Source organism: Eleutherodactylus coqui, chromosome 4 (genome assembly GCF_035609145.1).
Source record: "Eleutherodactylus coqui strain aEleCoq1 chromosome 4, aEleCoq1.hap1, whole genome shotgun sequence".
NCBI lineage: Eukaryota > Metazoa > Chordata > Amphibia > Anura > Eleutherodactylidae > Eleutherodactylus > Eleutherodactylus coqui.
In genome coordinates, this window is record NC_089840.1 from 5,315,163 (window position 1) to 5,333,341 (window position 18,179).

At 62.2% G+C, this 18,179-nt stretch overlaps 1 protein-coding gene across 1 annotated transcript in view; it reads right to left on the bottom strand.

Moving 5' to 3' along the window:
- The window catches only part of LOC136625048 (Krueppel-like factor 8), a 35,731-nt gene extending 25,099 nt beyond the window's left edge, over window positions 1-10,632 (bottom strand). Inside the window, exon 1 of the mRNA XM_066598980.1 lies at window positions 10,380-10,632. Coding sequence (XP_066455077.1) covers window positions 10,380-10,400 — 21 coding nt within the window. The 5' untranslated portion in view covers window positions 10,401-10,632. The remainder of the gene's footprint in view (window positions 1-10,379) is intronic.
- Between the last annotated feature and the right edge of the window lie 7,547 nt (window positions 10,633-18,179).

An 18,179-nucleotide genomic window follows, 5' to 3' on the forward strand; every position in this document is an offset into this window, starting at 1 on the left:
TGCAGTCAGATAGAAACCGCTCTCCAGACAACCGCCACACCCAAGTGCCACCATTTGATCAGAAGATGGCGGACTGTGATTCATCTGTCCACAACACTTGCTTCCACTCACTTACAGACCGTCGCTCCAAGCCCCATCGCAGGCGCCGCTGTGCATTCACTGCTGTGATGTGTGCAGCCGCTCGTCCATGGTAACCCTTCATATGCCGTTCCCTACGGAGGGTTCTGGTACTAATGGATGTTCCAACGGCCTGCAAGACCCCCTGAGCGAGGGCAGACGATGTGTGTGATGTCTTCACAGCTCCTACAAGGCTTCGTTGTCCACGTTCTGTCAGTTTACAAGGTCTCCCTGACTGTGGCGGCACCGCACACACCGGATGGCTTCCATCTCCCAATAACATGGCCAACAGTGGACTCTGGAAGGTCCAGAAGCTGCAATGTCCGTACTGATTGGTTAGTGACATCCCCCCGCAAGACCCCGTTGTCGGCTCTACACCTGGTGTCATCCCCCCCCACCAGACCCCGTTGTCGGCTCTACACCTGGTGACAGCCCACCACCAGACCCCGTTGTCAGCTCTACACCTGGTGACATCCCTCCACCAGACCCCGTTGTCAGCTCTACACCTGGTGACAGCCCACCACCAGACCCCGTTGTCGGCTCTACACCTGGTGACAGCCCACCACCAGACCCCGTTGTCGGCTCTACACCTGGTGACAGCCCACCACCAGACCCCGTTGTCAGCTCTACACCTGGGGGATCTCCTGTGTGATCCTCTCCTTCTTACCTAATGCTTACACAGTGGGCAGCCTTGGAGGAGTTACTAGTGGGGTACCACAGGGGGCAGCCTCGGAGGGGTTACTAGTGGGGTACCACAGGAGGCAGCCTCGGAGGGGTTACTAGTGGGGTACCACAGGGGGCAGCCTCGGAGGGGTTACTAGTGGGGCACCACAGGAGGCAGCCTCGGAGGGGTTACTAGTGGGGCACCACAGGAGGCAGCCTCGGAGGGGTTACTAGTGGGGCACCACAGGAGGCAGCCTCGGAGGGGTTACTAGTGGGGCACCACAGGGGGCAGCCTCGGAGGGGTTACTAGTGGGGCACCACAGGAGGCAGCCTCGGAGGGGTTACTAGTGGGGCACCACAGGAGGCAGCCTCGGAGGGGTTACTAGTGGGGCACCACAGGAGGCAGCCTCGGAGGGGTTACTAGTGGGGCACCACAGGAGGCAGCCTCGGAGGGGTTACTAGTGGGGCACCACAGGAGGCAGCCTCGGAGGGGTTACTAGTGGGGCACCACAGGAGGCAGCCTCGGAGGGGTTACTAGTGGGGCACCACAGGAGGCAGCCTCGGAGGGGTTACTAGTGGGGCACCACAGGAGGCAGCCTCGGAGGGGTTACTAGTGGGGCACCACAGGAGGCAGCCTCGGAGGGGTTACGAGTGGGGCACCACAGGGGGCAGCCTCGGAGGGGTTACGAGTGGGGCACCACAGGGGGCAGCCTCGGAGGGGTTACGAGTGGGGCACCACAGGGGGCAGCCTCGGAGGGGTTACGAGTGGGGCACCACAGGGGGCAGCCTCGGAGGGGTTACGAGTGGGGCACCACAGGGGGCAGCCTCGGAGGGGTTACTAGTGGGGCACCACAGGGGGCAGCCTCGGAGGAGTTACTAGTGGGGCACCACAGGGGGCAGCCTCGGAGGGGTTACTAGTGGGGCACCACAGGGGGCAGTATTGATCATATTCTTTCCAATATATTTACCTCAGAGGAATTGTACAGTAAAACAAATATCTGCAGGTAACAAGTAGTTCACACAAGAAAAAGTTATAGTTTTGCAAGTGGATTTGGATAAGTTGGGCAGAAATGTGGCAAATGAGGTTATGAAGTTCTTCAGAAGCTCCAGAAAATTCACGTTTTGTGGGTAGTTTCAGACACCCGGGGAGATTTACTATTAAAAGTATCCCCCCCCCCCCATGCTCTGCACCACATGTATGATTTTGGACACGCTGGGACCCTTCACTGCATCCAATAAGTGGGGCCCGGTTGTGAGAGCGTCTTGTGTTTAATCCCCCCAATCATTAGAAAACCCCTAAACCAATAAAATGGGAAAACAACTAGAACAGCAGAAAGTAAGTTATTTACAGTCCATCACAAACCACTCAGCCCGGCGGGCCGCCCCGCACCTCCGTGTCACCCCGGCGGGCCGCCCCGCACCTCCGTGTCACCCCGGCGGGCCGCCCCGCACCTCCGTGTCACCCCGGCGGGCCGCCCCGCACCTCCGTGTCACCCCGGCGGGCCGCCCTGCACTACACCTATCAGCTGCTCCGCACCCTTCGTATGTATTGTGTTCTAGATCAGCAAGTATGGCTGCTGGCAGGGATGTTTCTGGATTATGTCCTCTTTCTCTGGACACACAGAACCCGCCTCCTCTAGTCATGTGACCGGGGAATGTCACCTGACCTTGGACTTCAGACCTCCTGCTACCTGCTCGGCTCCACAGAGGGGGGTCAGCTGCCAGCAGTAGTTGCCATCGTCCCTGCAGGCAGACAATATGGCTCCGGCCGTCCACCTAAGCGAGCCGTTGTTCTGTGATGCTGCCCGTTTCCACCGCCGATCTGTCGCTCAGTTGTTATACGTGCAGAAACTGAACAACAAATGAAAAGCGAACAGGTTCTCATTCGTCATCCAGTTGGGGGCGCTGTAACATGGAACAATAAACAGATTCCCGCTGGATGGCGGACTGTGAGCGATCGGTCTGTGTAACTGGCCCCACGATTCAGACCGTCCTCCAGGTAATCAGACCGTCCTCCAGGTAATCAGACCGTCCCCCAGGTAATCAGACCGTCCCCCAGGTAATCAGACCGTCCCCCAGGTAATCAGACCGTCCCCCAGGTAATCAGACCGTCCTCCGTGGCACGCAGTAGTAATGTCAAGTCATTCGACCAGTAAAACCGCCATCCTGACAACACGGCCCACCGGTAGAGAATAGCGCATGTGTAGGTCATATGATCAGAGGACATGACCGCGGGACTTTGTTGTGCCGCGCTAACGCACAAATCTGCCGTGGAAAAGTTGCCCATTTTTCTTCTTACTGCGTGGGTGTAGTTTGTTGGGAGGAAGCAGGGCCATCCAGGACTGATGTATAAGTTACATAAACTAGTCGGACCGGGCATACATCTCATACGGAGGTCACTGCGGGGGAGGAGTGACCGCCGCAGCAACAGGACATTGGAGCCCCGTGCTGCAGATCAGCGGGGGTCTCAGCAGTGGGACCCCCACCAATAAGCAAGTTATTCCTCATCTTGTAACTTGCAATTATTTTGCAAGCCCTTTAAATGCCGCGTGCGCAGAGGGATGTTATACGAAGAGCGCTGCAGGAAGCGCGAGCGTTAGGAGAGCTGTCCACAGTTTACATGGACAAACTGCTTCATTCCTGCGGCACGTTACAATCCAAGTAAGCGGACAACCACCGGGATGCTGTCATCTGGGGCAGCACCACTCCAAGACAGGGCCGCCTGTCGCCCCCAGGGGCGCTCTACTCTGAAATGCCACAATGCTCCAGAATAAATGCACTTTGAAGTTGGACTCCGGGCTGATCTTGGAGTCATGGGGGCGGGGCATGCCATCCTTACCCCGCCCACAGCATGCAGAGTGCCAGCTCTCTTGGCTTTTGTGTTAGGCCTCCTGTCCATGGGCGATATATCATTGCGTTATCAGCAGCAATAATCCGCACACGGGTAACGCAATAACCGCTTTCCATAGGAGAACTATGGAAAGCGCAGCCTAACCTACACGGGTGTAGAAAAATTGCAGCATGCCGCGAATTTCTGCGATGAACCTATCATTAATGACTTTAGAACACGCCCGTGGACAGGCGGCCTTAGGCAGAGAGCTGTGACTTTGTGGGCGGGGAGAGGACAACATGCCCCGCCCCCATGACACCCAGATCAGCTCGGAGTCCAGCTTCACATTGCCCATGGTTCAGGCAGCACGAACGTGATGACAGAAAGTGGATTTCCATCTTAAAGGGTCCCATGATCGTTAACTCCGTGTGAAAACATCCAATCCCAGCCCGGCGGGTTCTCCTCTATATACCATCGGCCCCTCGCTCCACGTTGTGTGGTCAGGCGTTCGCGCAGTCTCTGTATACCCCGCTGCACTCTGTAACCCCTTCATGTCCACCATCTGTATACGCCCTCGTCGTTCTCGCACCATGCAGCTGGACTTACATCCTCTGGTGACCGGTCGCACAGCGCTGTGCTAATGATTGGCGCGGCACTTCGATTCTAATGAAGCGTCTTGTAATGAGCGTTGCGCACCGTGTGAACGTATCCTTGGGGGCCCCACATGGAGAGATTCCAATTGTGGAGTCCGTGATCGGCGTCCAGGCAGAGGCGGCATCCAACCCGCAGCTCTCATGCAATTAACATTCAATATGGGCTAGGGGAGCCCGCGTCCGCGCTTAGCGATGGCGCAGGAAATGCAAGCATTGGGGAAAACAAACACCAAACCCGGACTGCGCATTAATGAAACATTAAGACAGGAGGGCTGCTTCACAGCGGCGCCGACACCGGGGACCGACGGGGGAGCCAAGTATAACCCTTCCATCCCTGGACCTACAAGCTCATAGTGCTGCAGGTGAAGGGGCTCCTGCACACTGGCGAGGGCGCTATAACGTGATTCACGGCCAGATGTCGCCCCCACAATCCTTCTGAAACCTCTGGATGCGGGGAGTCCTCACATGGAGACATCCCGCAGCCCTGCAGGGGTCCCTTCATCCCCGCCGCCGCAGGAGATCGCCATGTTCTGCCATTGCTTTCAATGGGCGATAACGCAAAAAGAAAGGAGACGCTACAATTTTTTTCGCACGCAGAAGCGAAAAAAAGTCGCCAGTGAGAATAAAACACAATCCTGCGTTTCACAATTCTGCGTTTCCACCGTCCTGCGTTGCCACCGTCCTGCGTTGCCACTCTCGCAGCGTGATTTTCTCACAGGGTGAAGGCGCCCTTAGAGTGTATTGAAAATCTGAACTGTCGCTGTGGACATTTAGGCACGAAGGGGCATCGATCTCCGCGGCAGGGAGCCACACAGGCAGCGTCCCGTCCCCCTAGAAGACATCTCTGCCACTCGGCCCCCGAGGTAAGCCTTCTGTATGCCCAGCTGTGTAAGAGGGGGAGCGATGCGGTATTATTCCGTATGGGGCCCCAAGTATTGGTAACCTTCAGACTAAGGGCTCCTGCCCACGGACAGGTATGTGCAGTGGAATCCGCCGCAAACAGCGCCCGCAGCATGCTGTAGGAAACAGACTCTTCCTGGACACTTGGAGAAACCATTTGTCCTGCAAGCGGAGGAAAATACATTTAACAAAAAAAAGGGAGTAAAAATCGCAGCGCGCGCCATGTTTGTGCAACGACGCGGGAAAAGCAAGAGTTAAAAAAAAATAAAAAATCTGTAGTGCGCCCGTCCGACAGCTGGCAGTGCGGAGCATCCACAGTACGAATGCTGCCATGCGGAGTCTGGGCGGCCGTAGCGCTGGTCACGCTGAGTTGAGAGAACCGGACGTCAGGGTCGGCTCACAGGGTCGGCTCACATGGTCGGCTCACATAGTCGGCTCACATAGTCGGCTCACATAGTCGGCTCACACCGGCGGTTTGCTTCTATCTGATGCATTTTTTGCTCCAGAAAAAAAAAATAAACTGAAAAAAAAATTTTTGTTTTTGAAAACCCAATCAAGTCAAAAGGGGAAAAGCTGATCGGCTCGTTTCAGTCTTACTTCGTCTCTATCTCCAAGAACAGCCGCGGGCATCGTTACACCGATGTGCGTTTGCATCATTCTGTTCTTAAGGGGAACCTGCCCCCCCCCCCCCCCCCCCTCTGCGTCCGGGGGTGGAAGGGTTACACTCACCTCCCCCGGGGCGGCTCTGGAAGCTGCGGCCCAATGCATGCCAAGTAGTCCGCCTGTTCGAATACTAGCAGCGGCTTCCAGCACCGGTTGGAATGACGGAGAAGGTAGATAGAACCCTTCCATCCGCAGACTCGGCGAGTCACCTACTACTAGCTCATAGCGCTATAGCAGGGACGGTCCATTTAAAGGGTTTGTCCAGTTGTAGACTAATGATAGCCTGTTCTCAGGATAGGCCCATTAATAGCAGATTGCTGCAGGTTGGTCGCCCATAAACCTCGCCATTTAGCTAGGCCGGTGTGCTCGTGTGCTGAAGTAATTCCCCCCCCCCCCCCCCTCCCGATTTTCTCTTCCTCATCTGCCGCTGTTTGCACCGTTTCAGGTCTGTAAGTTCTGATTTTCAGGTGGTCTTCCCTATTTTTCTGTTGCTCTGCAATCCACTATCAGGGAGGGGTTTAGAGCAAGCCTAGCAGTTCACTGTCCTGACTTCCTTGCCCTTACTGCTCATCCCCATCACAGTGTCTGCAGATCTGGATAACAAGATTACGTCAGCAGCACCACTTCTGTAGTAATCCAGAATCAATCAATCAGCGCCAGAATCCAAAAGACCAGAAGAGCCCTTGTGACAGCATAAAAGGTGCAACAACTGGATTTATTCCTCCAGCACCAGCATTCCGGCCTGTCGGTCCTTCCCAAGCTTGTCAATCCAACTTTTTCTATTTTTGTACCATTATTTTAGAGTGTCTGCAGATCTGTCAGCCTGCAGTCTGAGTGCAGCGGAGCTGCCTGTGAAGCAGCCCCTTCCCCTGTTGCTATAGAAATGTCCTTGTTTCTACAGAAGCTCTGTACCTAACAACAGACAGTGGACTGCAGAGACGTTGGAAGGGAGACCCCTAGTGGCAGCCACAAGTGTGCTGGTCGAGCGCACCAGACACATGTAGATCCGTCACTCACTGCAACGAGTAAAAATGCAGTGAAATTCTCGGCGTTTCTTATGACGGATCCGCTGTGAATGTGAAGATCCAACCGGAATCGCCTGCGAGTCAACAGGGCGGAAATTTTAGATCCCTGTTCACTTTGCTGCGCAGCCCACAGTAATCCCGCGACGCGTCCGCTCAGCATCGTGGCAAAGGAGAACGACGCGACAGAGAAACCTCCTAGGGCCGTGCTGACGAGCGATAACACGCGACTTCTGTGCGCCTGCAGGACTCGCCGCTCGCACGGAAACAGAACCCGTTACTTTCAGCATGTCCGTTTACACAAGCGATTTTTCCCTCGCACCGAGAATACGAAATCGAAGAATCGCCTATGAGTGCATGAAAATATTGCATCACACTTACACGGAATTAGCGTGTAATGCGGTTTTTTTTGCCGTTATCTATGAGAAGTACATGTGATTTTTTTCACAAGCGCGCGAGGCAACGCATTAACGTGTAAACGCATCGCAATTGCAGTAAAATCACACGGTGCGCAGCGGACGTCTGATTTTCACGGCCCTACATTGCAGTCGCCCGTAAAATACAGCCAAGGGCTCATTCACGCGGCCGTGTTTACACGCATGTTGTGCGGCTGCATGGCGCGCAGTCAATGCTGTCAATGAGTGGACACGGACTCATTCATATGTAAGCACTGCGTCAAAAACATGGCGGTCCGCTCTACTTCACCGCGTATCATCAGGGCGAGCCCCATTCTTTTCTATGGGCAGCGGAAACGCCGTTACTACGCAATACACTGCGTGACGATACGTACGCAACCCCACGGGGAATTAAAGTCACACTAGGCGTGATACGAGGTGTCTGCCGGCATCAGACAGGCGGGGTGACCCGCAGCGTCCTACCCATAGACATGCACTCTCGGGGCTCATTCACACGGACCAAAGCTACGTATTCCCTGCAGACCAGGCCCGATTGGGCTGGGTTTTGTTTTTGCCGCCGGGTCCGTGGATTTCATGCGTGAATACACAGCGGCGAGAAAGATGTAAAAACACGACATGTCAACAGTACTTCGAAATATGCATCAAATGCGCAAAAAAGGCCTAAAAACAGAGCGCGTTGGGTTTGTTCACGTGGGGGGTGAACCACGGAGGGATTGCAGGCGAGTTCGGCCAATGAAATCCTCGTATTTTTGCGGCAGTTTTTCAGGCGATCCGCATGCATTTGCCAACGGCCGGGCGCACACGAGCGCGAGGAAGACGCAGCATTTTACCGCTGTGCATCTCTTAATACGGCAGCGATTTCTGCCCGCATGAACAGCGCCTCACACGCACGCCGTCTTACGCAGTGCGTCGCATCCGTTTTTTTACATTTTTCACTGTCGTTCAGCAACGTTACATCCAACTTTTGACGCAAAAAGTCTTGTTTCTGTGCATTTTGGCATCAAAAAGTGACAGGATTGTATTTAGAGGCCGGCCTCACACGAATGGCTTCCTACTGCGGAATCCGCGGTCGGCGTCCGCACGGAGGATCCGCAGAAAATGGCGTAGAAGGCATGTTACAAAAAAAATGTGCTTTTTCCTTCCCACTCGTGGCGGCGAATTCTGTATTTTGCTGCTGACGGCCCTCGATGAAGTCCATGGAGGCCGCCCGACCCGCAGCCCGTCCGCGGGAAGACAGCGAAGACAACCTGTCCATCGCTCACGGCGAGCGTCCGCGGTCGGCCACAGTACAGAGAAAGCAGGCACGCCGGGTCACCAGACTCCGCTGCGGGAGCCCACATACGTAATCCGGATTGCCCGTGTAAGCCCGGCCAGACCGCGTGGAGAGAGAGCCCGTCGCTTGCAGTTCGCCGGTTTACACGCGGTTTTCCGCTCGCTGTGAGATAGAATGGTTGCGGCAATTCCACAAAAAACTGACTTCCTGTGAGTAAAAAAAAAAAGCGGATGGAGCCTCGAGCGTGCGGACCGCGCTCATCACGCCTTACTCGATCCTTACAGTTACACGCGTGTGCAGGTCACATGTACGGCGGCGCATCTCACAGAACGCATCGCACTTGCAGGCACGTTCACAAGCGGGACATTGTAAAGAGAAACAAAAGGAATCAGAGAGAAAATATCGCAGAGCGGAAACGGCGGGTCATAAAGCTGTGAACACCGTCCAAGGGGGCGGCTGACGGGGCGAGCGCCAGATCAGTCCGAGGGCCCTCTTACAGGCAACGCCTGTCGGGCGCGGCGGTCCGAGTGATCAGCGCTTACTGAAATCGTCCAATCACAGTAAAGCGGCCGTCGTTCATGGAGGAGAGGCGGTCTGGTTACGGGGGGGGGGGGGGGGTCTCACTGAAACACACAGATACTCCAGCGCCAATCACAGGGAGCGAGTATAATATAAGGCGGATCATGTGATATATATGTATAGCGCCGCCACCCCGCGTGAATGCGCCTCCGGCGGTGAGGATGCGACAGCTTCGTGTTCATTTACATCAACGATTTGTTTGGTTGCAACAATACAGAGAGAAAGAAGATGAACGGCAGCGTGCCAACATCCAGGGGGGCCGCTGTGGGCACACACACCAGTGCCCACCAGATACCAGTGCCCGCCCCCCCACCAGTGCCCACCAGATACCAGTGCCCCCCCCCAACCACACACACCAGTGCCCACCAGATACCAGCGACCGCCCCCCACACACACCAGTACCCACCAGATACCAGCGACCGCCCCCCACACACACCAGTGACCACCAGATACCAGTGACCGCCCCACCACTACCAGTGCCCCCCCCCCACACACCAGTGCCCACCAGATACCAGTGACCGTCCCACTACCAGTGCCCCCCCCCACACACACCAGTGCCCACCAGATACCAGTGGCCACTTCCCCACTACCAGTGCCCACCAGATACCAGTGACCGTCCCACTACCAGTGCCCCCTTCCCACACACACACCAGTGCCCACCACTACCAGTGCCCCCCCACACACACCAGTGCCCACCAGATACCAGTGGCCACTCCCCCACTACCAGTGCCCACCAGCTATCAGTGACACCCAGCTGCCAGTGACCCCCCCCCCCCAGTGCCACCCAAATGCCCCTCCCCATACACACCAATGCACCCCAGCTACCAGTGACCCTCCCAGGCAAATCAGTGCCCCCCAGCTACACACCAGTGCCCACCCACACACACACACACCAGTGACCCCCAGTGCCCCTCCCCATACACACACCTCTGCCCCCAGTGACCCTAGTGCCCCCACATACACACCAGTGCCCCCCATCTACCGCTGATCCCCCAGTAACACCAGTCGCCCCCCAGCTACCGCTGCCCCCGGCCCCCACACAGGGCTCTCCTCACACCCTGCGGCCGGGCGGTCAGCTGCCGCCGTTTAACCCTTCCGTTACCTCCTACGTTCCCCCTTTAAGGTGCGCGGTGCCTTTAAGAAGCGGCAAGATGGAGTCCGGCGCAGCCCGCGGCTGTCCTCCCAGCCGGTCAGTGCGGCCCGCGGGTGAATCACCTGTGCGGCCCACGTGACCCCGACCCCCAGTGCAGCGGCGGCACTCACCGTCCGTGTGTCAGGATGCATCGGCTCTGCGGTCGGTCGGCTGGCTGAGATGGAGCCGCCGCCTCCTCAGCACATTCTGGGTGTGTTCCCGGGGTGCGGCCGCCGATGTATGCGGGCTATAGGAAGCCTCCGCGCGGCTCGTCGTGTGGCGCCCCCTGTAGCCCCGGCGGCGGACAGCCACCCCCGCCCTGCACCGTCCTCCTGCCGGCGCGTCCCTACGGTTCCCTCACAGCTCGTCCACCCAGCTGTTGTGACCACACCCTGCGCCCCACCCTGGCGAGCCGAGCCGCCCTGCACCGGAGCCTCCCCCGCCCTGCCCGAGCCTCCCTCCCCGCCCTGCACCGGAGCCTCCCCGCCCTGCCCGAGCCTCCCTCACCCTGCCCGAGCCTCCCTCCCCGCCCTGCACCGGAGCCTCCCCGGCACGGCCTTAGCGGCTACTTATCGCAGTCTATAAGGGAGCTTTCACACCAGCCGAGTGTCCCTGCAGCAGATCCGAGGGCGACTTATGCAAAGGGCCCTAATGTGCGGGGCCAACAGCAACTCTGTGGGGGCTACCGGGCTGTGGGGGCGCAGTGACCCCCTCCCCCCCCCCTCCTATCGCTGCCCCTCATGCCGCGGGCAGTACTAATACCTGGCCAACTTCTACAAATAACGGCTTCTTTTTAGAGATAAGGCCTCCCCCTCGGCCCCTTTCACGCGTGGAGGCCGCCTCTCGGCCCCTTTGAAAAGCGGAGGCCGCCTCTCGGCCCCTTTGAAAAGCGGAGGCCGCCTCTCGGCCCCTTTGAAAAGCGGAGGCCGCCTCTCGGACCCTTTGAAAAGCGGAGGCCGCCTCTCGGCCCCTTTGGAAAGCGGAGGCCGCCTCTCGGCCCCTTTCACGTGCGGAGGCCGCCTCTCGGCCCCTTTGAAAAGCGGAGGCCGCCTCTCGGCCCCTTTGAAAAGCGGAGGCCGCCTCTCGGCCCCTTTGAAAAGCGGAGGCCGCCTCTCGGCCCCTTTGAAAAGCGGAGGCCGCCTCTCGGCCCCTTTCACGTGCGGAGGCCGCCTCTCGGCCCCTTTCACGTGCGGAGGCCGCCTCTCGGCCCCTTTCACGTGCGGAGGCCGCCTCTCGGCCCCTTTCACGTGCGGAGGCCGCCTCTCGGCCCCTTTGAAAAGCGGAGGCCGCCTCTCGGCCCCTTTGAAAAGCGGAGGCCGCCTCTCGGCCCCTTTGAAAAGCGGAGGCCGCCTCTCGGCCCCTTTGAAAAGCGGAGGCCGCCTCTCGGCCCCTTTCACGTGCGGAGGCCGCCTCTCAGCCCCTTTCACGTGCGGAGGCCGCCTCTCGGCCCCTTTGAAAAGCAGAGGCCGCCTCTCGGCCCCTTTGAAAAGCGGAGGCCGCCCCTCGGCCCCTTTCACGTGCGGAGGCCGCCTCTCGGCCCCTTTCACGTGCGGAGGCCGCCTCTCGGCCCCTTTCACGTGCGGAGGCCGCCTCTCGGCCCCTTTCACGTGCGGAGGCCGCCTCTCGGCCCCTTTCACGTGCGGAGGCCGCCTCTCGGCCCCTTTGAAAAGCGGAGGCCGCCTCTCGGCCCCTTTGAAAAGCGGAGGCCGCCTCTCGGCCCCTTTGAAAAGCGGAGGCCGCCTCTCGGCCCCTTTGAAAAGCGGAGGCCGCCTCTCGGCCCCTTTCACGTGCGGAGGCCGCCTCTCGGCCCCTTTCACGTGCGGAGGCCGCCTCTCGGCCCCTTTCACGTGCGGAGGCCGCCTCTCGACCCCTTTCACGTGCGGAGGCCGCCTCTCGGCCCCTTTCACGTGCGGAGGCCGCCTCTCGGCCCCTTTCACGTGCGGAGGCCGCCTCTCGGCCCCTTTGAAAAGCGGAGGCCGCCTCTCGGCCCCTTTGAAAAGCGGAGGCCGCCTCTCGGCCCCTTTGAAAAGCGGAGGCCGCCTCTCGGCCCCTTTGAAAGGCGGAGGCCGCCTCTCGGCCCCTTTGAAAAGCGGAGGCCGCCTCTCGGCCCCTTTCACGTGCGGAGGCCGCCTCTCGGCCCCTTTCACGTGCGGAGGCCGCCTCTCGGCCCCTTTCACGTGCGGAGGCCGCCTCTCGGCCCCTTTCACGTGCGGAGGCCGCCTCTCGGCCCCTTTGAAAAGCGGAGGCCGCCTCTCGGCCCCTTTGAAAAGCGGAGGCCGCCTCTCGGCCCCTTTGAAAAGCGGAGGCCGCCTCTCGGCCCCTTTCACGTGCAGAGGCCGCCTCTCGGCCCCTTTCACGTGCGGAGGCCGCCTCTCGGCCCCTTTCACGTGCGGAGGCCGCCTCTCGGCCCCTTTCACGTGCGGAGGCCGCCTCTCGACCCCTTTCACGTGCGGAGGCCGCCTCTCGGCCCCTTTCACGTGCGGAGGCCGCCTCTCGGCCCCTTTCACGTGCGGAGGCCGCCTCTCGGCCCCTTTGAAAAGCGGAGGCCGCCTCTCGGCCCCTTTGAAAAGCGGAGGCCGCCTCTCGGCCCCTTTGAAAAGCGGAGGCCGCCTCTCGGCCCCTTTGAAAAGCGGAGGCCGCCTCTCGGCCCCTTTGAAAGGCGGAGGCCGCCTCTCGGCCCCTTTCATGTGCGGAGGCCGCCTCTCGGCCCCTTTCACGTGCGGAGGCCGCCTCTCGGCCCCTTTCACGTGCGGAGGCCGCCTCTCGGCCCCTTTCACGTGCGGAGGCCGCCTCTCGGCCCCTTTCACGTGCGGAGGCCGCCTCTCGGCCCCTTTCACGTGCGGAGGCCGCCTCTCGGCCCCTTTCACGTGCGGAGGCCGCCTCTCGGCCCCTTTGAAAAGCGGAGGCCGCCTCTCGGCCCCTTTGAAAAGCGGAGGCCGCCTCTCGGCCCCTTTGAAAAGCGGAGGCCGCCTCTCGGCCCCTTTGAAAGGCGGAGGCCGCCTCTCGGCCCCTTTGAAAAGCGGAGGCCGCCTCTCGGCCCCTTTCACGTGCGGAGGCCGCCTCTCGGCCCCTTTCACGTGCGGAGGCCGCCTCTCGGCCCCTTTCACGTGCGGAGGCCGCCTCTCGGCCCCTTTCACGTGCGGATGCCGCCTCTCGGCCCCTTTCACGTGCGGAGGCCGCCTCTCGGCCCCTTTCACGTGCGGAGGCCGCCTCTCGGCCCCTTTGAAAAGCGGAGGCCGCCTCTCGGCCCCTTTGAAAAGCGGAGGCCGCCTCTCGGCCCCTTTGAAAAGCGGAGGCCGCCTCTCGGCCCCTTTGAAAAGCGGAGGCCGCCTCTCGGCCCCTTTCACGTGCGGAGGCCGCCTCTCGGCCCCTTTCACGTGCGGAGGCCGCCTCTCGGCCCCTTTGAAAAGCGGAGGCCGCCTCTCGGCCCCTTTGAAAAGCGGAGGCCGCCTCTCGGCCCCTTTGAAAAGCGGAGGCCGCCTCTCGGCCCCTTTCACGTGCGGAGGCCGCCTCTCGGCCCCTTTCACGTGCGGAGGCCGCCTCTCGGCCCCTTTCACGTGCGGAGGCCGCCTCTCGGCCCCTTTCACGTGCGGAGGCCGCCTCTCGGCCCCTTTCACGTGCGGAGGCCGCCTCTCGGCCCCTTTCACGTGCGGAGGCCGCCTCTCGGCCCCTTTGAAAAGCGGAGGCCGCCTCTCGGCCCCTTTGAAAAGCGGAGGCCGCCTCTCGGCCCCTTTGAAAAGCGGAGGCCGCCTCTCGGCCCCTTTGAAAAGCGGAGGCCGCCTCTCGGCCCCTTTCACGTGCGGAGGCCGCCTCTCGGCCCCTTTCACGTGCGGAGGCCGCCTCTCGGCCCCTTTGAAAAGCGGAGGCCGCCTCTCGGCCCCTTTGAAAAGCGGAGGCCGCCTCTCGGCCCCTTTCACGTGCGGAGGCCGCCTCTCGGCCCCTTTCACGTGCGGAGGCCGCCTCTCGGCCCCTTTCACGTGCGGAGGCCGCCTCTCGGCCCCTTTCACGTGCGGAGGCCGCCTCTCGGCCCCTTTCACGTGCGGAGGCCGCCTCTCGGCCCCTTTCACGTGCGGAGGCCGCCTCTCGGCCCCTTTGAAAAGCGGAGGCCGCCTCTCGGCCCCTTTGAAAAGCGAAGGCCGCCTCTCGGCCCCTTTGAAAAGCGGAGGCCGCCTCTCGGCCCCTTTCACGTGCGGAGGCCGCCTCTAGGCCCCTTTCACGTGCAGAGGCCGCGTCTCGGCCCCTTTCACGTGCGGAGGCCGCCTCTCGGCCCCTTTCACGTGCGGAGGCCGCCTCTCGGCCCCTTTCACGTGCGGAGGCCGCCTCTTGGCCCCTTTCACGTGCGGAGGCCGCCTCTCGGCCCCTTTGAAAAGCGGAGGCCGCCTCTCGGCCCCTTTGAAAAGCGGAGGCCGCCTCTCGGCCCCTTTGAAAAGCGGAGGCCGCCTCTCGGCCCCTTTGAAAAGCGGAGGCCGCCTCTCGGCCCCTTTGAAAAGCGGAGGCCGCCTCTCGGCCCCTTTCACGTGCGGAGGCCGCCTCTCGGCCCCTTTCACGTGCGGAGGCCGCCTCTCGGCCCCTTTCACGTGCGGAGGCCGCCTCTCGGCCCCTTTGAAAAGCGGAGGCCGCCTCTCGGCCCCTTTGAAAAGCGGAGGCCGCCTCTCGGCCCCTTTCACGTGCGGAGGCCGCCTCTCGGCCCCTTTCACGTGCGGAGGCCGCCTCTCGGCCCCTTTCACGTGCGGAGGCCGCCTCTCGGCCCCTTTGAAAAGCGGAGGCCGCCTCTCGGCCCCTTTGAAAAGCGGAGGCCGCCTCTCGGCCCCTTTGAAAAGCGGAGGCCGCCTCTCGGCCCCTTTGAAAAGCGGAGGCCGCCTCTCGGCCCCTTTCACGTGCGGAGGCCGCCTCTCGGCCCCTTTCACGTGCGGAGGCCGCCTCTCGGCCCCTTTCACGTGCGGAGGCCGCCTCTCGACCCCTTTCACGTGCGGAGGCCGCCTCTCGGCCCCTTTCACGTGCGGAGGCCGCCTCTCGGCCCCTTTCACGTGCGGAGGCCGCCTCTCGGCCCCTTTGAAAAGCGGAGGCCGCCTCTCGGCCCCTTTGAAAAGCGGAGGCCGCCTCTCGGCCCCTTTGAAAAGCGGAGGCCGCCTCTCGGCCCCTTTGAAAGGCGGAGGCCGCCTCTCGGCCCCTTTGAAAAGCGGAGGCCGCCTCTCGGCCCCTTTCACGTGCGGAGGCCGCCTCTCGGCCCCTTTCACGTGCGGAGGCCGCCTCTCGGCCCCTTTCACGTGCGGAGGCCGCCTCTCGGCCCCTTTCACGTGCGGAGGCCGCCTCTCGGCCCCTTTGAAAAGCGGAGGCCGCCTCTCGGCCCCTTTGAAAAGCGGAGGCCGCCTCTCGGCCCCTTTGAAAAGCGGAGGCCGCCTCTCGGCCCCTTTCACGTGCAGAGGCCGCCTCTCGGCCCCTTTCACGTGCGGAGGCCGCCTCTCGGCCCCTTTCACGTGCGGAGGCCGCCTCTCGGCCCCTTTCACGTGCGGAGGCCGCCTCTCGACCCCTTTCACGTGCGGAGGCCGCCTCTCGGCCCCTTTCACGTGCGGAGGCCGCCTCTCGGCCCCTTTCACGTGCGGAGGCCGCCTCTCGGCCCCTTTGAAAAGCGGAGGCCGCCTCTCGGCCCCTTTGAAAAGCGGAGGCCGCCTCTCGGCCCCTTTGAAAAGCGGAGGCCGCCTCTCGGCCCCTTTGAAAAGCGGAGGCCGCCTCTCGGCCCCTTTGAAAAGCGGAGGCCGCCTCTCGGCCCCTTTGAAAGGCGGAGGCCGCCTCTCGGCCCCTTTCATGTGCGGAGGCCGCCTCTCGGCCCCTTTCACGTGCGGAGGCCGCCTCTCGGCCCCTTTCACGTGCGGAGGCCGCCTCTCGGCCCCTTTCACGTGCGGAGGCCGCCTCTCGGCCCCTTTCACGTGCGGAGGCCGCCTCTCGGCCCCTTTCACGTGCGGAGGCCGCCTCTCGGCCCCTTTCACGTGCGGAGGCCGCCTCTCGGCCCCTTTGAAAAGCGGAGGCCGCCTCTCGGCCCCTTTGAAAAGCGGAGGCCGCCTCTCGGCCCCTTTGAAAAGCGGAGGCCGCCTCTCGGCCCCTTTGAAAGGCGGAGGCCGCCTCTCGGCCCCTTTGAAAAGCGGAGGCCGCCTCTCGGCCCCTTTCACGTGCGGAGGCCGCCTCTCGGCCCCTTTCACGTGCGGAGGCCGCCTCTCGGCCCCTTTCACGTGCGGAGGCCGCCTCTCGGCCCCTTTCACGTGCGGATGCCGCCTCTCGGCCCCTTTCACGTGCGGAGGCCGCCTCTCGGCCCCTTTCACGTGCGGAGGCCGCCTCTCGGCCCCTTTGAAAAGCGGAGGCCGCCTCTCGGCCCCTTTGAAAAGCGGAGGCCGCCTCTCGGCCCCTTTGAAAAGCGGAGGCCGCCTCTCGGCCCCTTTGAAAAGCGGAGGCCGCCTCTCGGCCCCTTTCACGTGCGGAGGCCGCCTCTCGGCCCCTTTCACGTGCGGAGGCCGCCTCTCGGCCCCTTTGAAAAGCGGAGGCCGCCTCTCGGCCCCTTTGAAAAGCGGAGGCCGCCTCTCGGCCCCTTTGAAAAGCGGAGGCCGCCTCTCGGCCCCTTTCACGTGCGGAGGCCGCCTCTCGGCCCCTTTCACGTGCGGAGGCCGCCTCTCGGCCCCTTTCACGTGCGGAGGCCGCCTCTCGGCCCCTTTCACGTGCGGAGGCCGCCTCTCGGCCCCTTTCACGTGCGGAGGCCGCCTCTCGGCCCCTTTCACGTGCGGAGGCCGCCTCTCGGCCCCTTTGAAAAGCGGAGGCCGCCTCTCGGCCCCTTTGAAAAGCGGAGGCCGCCTCTCGGCCCCTTTGAAAAGCGGAGGCCGCCTCTCGGCCCCTTTGAAAAGCGGAGGCCGCCTCTCGGCCCCTTTCACGTGCGGAGGCCGCCTCTCGGCCCCTTTCACGTGCGGAGGCCGCCTCTCGGCCCCTTTGAAAAGCGGAGGCCGCCTCTCGGCCCCTTTGAAAAGCGGAGGCCGCCTCTCGGCCCCTTTCACGTGCGGAGGCCGCCTCTCGGCCCCTTTCACGTGCGGAGGCCGCCTCTCGGCCCCTTTCACGTGCGGAGGCCGCCTCTCGGCCCCTTTCACGTGCGGAGGCCGCCTCTCGGCCCCTTTCACGTGCGGAGGCCGCCTCTCGGCCCCTTTCACGTGCGGAGGCCGCCTCTCGGCCCCTTTGAAAAGCGGAGGCCGCCTCTCGGCCCCTTTGAAAAGCGAAGGCCGCCTCTCGGCCCCTTTGAAAAGCGGAGGCCGCCTCTCGGCCCCTTTCACGTGCGGAGGCCGCCTCTAGGCCCCTTTCACGTGCAGAGGCCGCGTCTCGGCCCCTTTCACGTGCGGAGGCCGCCTCTCGGCCCCTTTCACGTGCGGAGGCCGCCTCTCGGCCCCTTTCACGTGCGGAGGCCGCCTCTTGGCCCCTTTCACGTGCGGAGGCCGCCTCTCGGCCCCTTTGAAAAGCGGAGGCCGCCTCTCGGCCCCTTTGAAAAGCGGAGGCCGCCTCTCGGCCCCTTTGAAAAGCGGAGGCCGCCTCTCGGCCCCTTTGAAAAGCGGAGGCCGCCTCTCGGCCCCTTTGAAAAGCGGAGGCCGCCTCTCGGCCCCTTTCACGTGCGGAGGCCGCCTCTCGGCCCCTTTCACGTGCGGAGGCCGCCTCTCGGCCCCTTTCACGTGCGGAGGCCGCCTCTCGGCCCCTTTGAAAAGCGGAGGCCGCCTCTCGGCCCCTTTGAAAAGCGGAGGCCGCCTCTCGGCCCCTTTGAAAAGCGGAGGCCGCCTCTCGGCCCCTTTGAAAAGCGGAGGCCGCCTCTCGGCCCCTTTGAAAAGCGGAGGCCGCCTCTCGGCCCCTTTGAAAAGCGGAGGCCGCCTCTCGGCCCCTTTGAAAAGCGGAGGCCGCCTCTCGGCCCC